At 47.2% G+C, this 2782-nt stretch overlaps 1 protein-coding gene across 1 annotated transcript; it reads left to right on the top strand.

Moving 5' to 3' along the window:
• The first annotated feature begins 602 nt into the window (after positions 1 to 602).
• Positions 603 to 2057, top strand: LOC9652957 (cytochrome P450 704B1). The gene is made up of 3 exons (XM_024668205.1): positions 603 to 1433; positions 1499 to 1702; positions 1767 to 2057. Exons 1-3 carry the CDS (start codon positions 1398 to 1400, stop codon positions 1944 to 1946), a joined length of 420 nt encoding a protein of 139 aa, XP_024523973.1. The 5' UTR covers positions 603 to 1397; the 3' UTR covers positions 1947 to 2057.
• The last annotated feature ends 725 nt before the right edge of the window (positions 2058 to 2782 follow it).

Genomic DNA, 2782 nt, shown 5'->3' with positions numbered 1-2782 from the left:
ACGAGTGGGGCAGGAATATTCTGAAGGAATATTCAACATGGTGGATCTAGAGGGAGAACCAAGGTTTGGTAGACCCTAAGAGAAGGACCATGGTGACCGGATGGTGGCCTAAGTATGATCGCGGACGATCATTCCCTGACGAGGGGGAGGATTGTTAGGCACCAGGTCAGGATAATAGGATAAGGAAAGGGCCCTGCAATCAAGTGATCACCCCTTTAGCCAGTTGGCTTAGGGTGTAAGGGATAGGATCCTAACACATTTGGGCGCTCCTCTTTGGATTGGATGTAAATGCCGGGCAGCTTGTACAGGCCCGAATCCACCAGATTCTTCACACCCAAGTGGAGTGGAAGAACTTCGGTGGCCATTGTTGAGCTCTTCGCAAAGATAAGCTTCCTCTGGTTTTATACTAAAACTTTCTTGGCGAATACGAAAAAATGTCTTGGATTTTCTAGATTCTAAAAGAGGTTCGGTCCCGTGTGGCTGCTAGGAAGGAACTACGAATCTTAAAGTTGGCATAGCAAAATGAACTACCGCTCAGCGGTCCAGATGGCATCCCGAATGGACGGACGTGATTGCTCTATTGGTCTCGAGGATATTCCAGGGCCATGCCACGGGCAAAGGCAATGTCGTCTTCCAGGGCGGAGGCGCCACCGTCGGCGCTCCAGCCCGCGCGGATTCTCTTCTCCGGAATCAAGGTACCCGATCTCTCCCGCCAGTTCCAGCAGCACAATGCCATCCCGTCGCTGCTCGATCGGATCAATTCGCCGCTGGCAGCTGCCAGATCCTTGCTCCAGCGCGTTCTTCCTCCTAGGGCAGCCACATCCGGCAGGGAGCCGCTGCTCCAGTCGCTCCAGGCGCGGATTTTAGGGTCGCTTCGGCAGCGCCATGCCGCGCTCTAAGAGGAGGAGGAAAGAGTCCTTATCAGCGAGGTTCTTGTCCAAGATAAAGATGGGCAGGAGCTGGAAAACTCGGAGATTTTGGCCATTGCTCGACAGGCTCTAAAGTCGTGTAAATCGAATCACGCGCTCACGACGAAAGAGGTCCAAGAGGACGTTCATCGGATCATCGAGACTGGATTTTTCGCGTCTTGCATGCCTGTTGCCGAAGATGGCTGCTGGATGAGAGCTTCTCCGATGATCATCTCCGCGACGTGATCCTCAACTTCGTCATCGCCGGGAGGGACACCACCGCCAGCACTCTCTCGTATTTCACCTACATGATAGCCTCCCCATCCGGATTGCGCCACCAAAATCTACCAGGAGCTCCACGAGTTTGAAGAATTCCAGCTCAGCGACAATTCCCATCGCCCAAGCAGTTTCGAGGACAAGATCCACGGATTTACCCAGCTGCTAACATACGAATCGCTGGCTAAGCTCGTCTATCTCCACGCCGCGCTCATGGAAACTCTCAGGCCCTTCCCTGCCATACCTCTGGTGAATGAGGCCCTTCCCTTTGGATTCTCATTCGAAGCTTCTTGACTAATGATTTTTCTTTCCAGAACTTCAAACTAGCTGTCACGGATGATGTTCTTCCATCGGGTGCTGTGGTGAAAAGAGGATCCACGGTTTCATATGTGCTGTATTGCATGGCCAGTGTTGAATCAATCTGGGGCTCCGATGCATCGCAGTTTCGTCCCGAGAGATGGCGCAGAGATGGAGCCTGGGATTTCAGCGTCTCTCCATTCAAGTTCACGGCATTCCAGGTAATCTATCGATCAAACAAAGGGCGAGATTGAGGAGCGAGCGAGCAACATTTCCTTTTTGCAGGCAGGGCCCCGCATTTGTTTTGGCAAAGACAGTGCCTTCTTGCAGATGAAGATCACAGCAGCACTCCTGTGCCGATTTTTCGAGTTTCAACTTGTTTCTGGGCAGATTCTGACGTACCGAGTCATGGACACCATCTCCCTTGTGAATGGTGTCAAAGTCACCATCTCCAACTGCACTTGAGAATAAGAGAATTGGAATTTTTGGGTCCTTATATAGAATAAGCAAAAAACTGTCCATCTTCTCTGTACCACGTTTGAGCTCATAAGATCAATTGAAAGTTGGTGCTTTGTTTGTTGTTAGTTCTTTTCCAGAACGGCTAGAAGGGTAACTCAAAGTCTAGCAAGAATGCAATGGTCAGGTGGTTTCATGTCAAGTAGAAGTCTAATGCGTTTGCTATTTGTGAATATGTGATTGCACATGAGTGGATTTTTTATTTACAAATGTGCAGATATATTATTTTGTTTTCAATTGCACACAAAATTATATCATGCTATAATGGTAATTAAAACATGATTATAATATTTTTATGGGACATATATAAATCCAACCCACGGGGCACAATGAGTAAGGCCAATTCTCTTTTAAAGGCCATTTCCTAATCTTCATAGAAGAAGTGCAATTTCCTTAAAATGATTGAGTTCCAAATACCACAGAAGGACAAGTGTTTTAGCTGCTCAATCAAGTTTTGAGAGATATGGTTTCTCTTTTGGGAGGCTGAGAAGATCACTTTAAATTATATGGATCTGGAGGGGCTGAAGAAGATGAACAAGAACAAGTGTGCATTATTGAGCATATACACTTTCATCTTGGGCTAGGCAATGTACAATTTGTAATCCATACCCAGAGTACAAGGTGCCCATACATCATGTTCCAGAACACCTGTAAGAAATAAATCTATGCAATTTTCACATGATGTGTTCACAAAAGCAAGATGCTCATCTGGGCCATAGAAACTAACATTTCACAAACTTTTTCTGGTCACTATGTCACACTTGCAAGGATGTGTGTTCAAAAAA

The sequence above is a fragment of the Selaginella moellendorffii genome, unplaced genomic scaffold, assembly GCF_000143415.4.
Source record: "Selaginella moellendorffii unplaced genomic scaffold, v1.0 SELMOscaffold_625, whole genome shotgun sequence".
Lineage (NCBI taxonomy): Eukaryota > Viridiplantae > Streptophyta > Lycopodiopsida > Selaginellales > Selaginellaceae > Selaginella > Selaginella moellendorffii.
Note: the sequence above shows the minus strand (reverse complement) of the source record. Positions and strands in the feature narration are given on the sequence as shown.

Excerpts from the sequence above, each read along its gene's own strand:
- LOC9652957 (XM_024668205.1), top strand. The coding sequence starts at position 1,398 with ATGGAAACTCTCAGGCCCTTCCCTGCCATACCTCTG. Across the intron at positions 1,434-1,498 it reads CCTTCCCTGCCATACCTCTG|AACTTCAAACTAGCTGTCAC; the intron begins GTGAATGAGGCC and ends TTTTCTTTCCAG. Across the intron at positions 1,703-1,766 it reads TCAAGTTCACGGCATTCCAG|GCAGGGCCCCGCATTTGTTT; the intron begins GTAATCTATCGA and ends TCCTTTTTGCAG.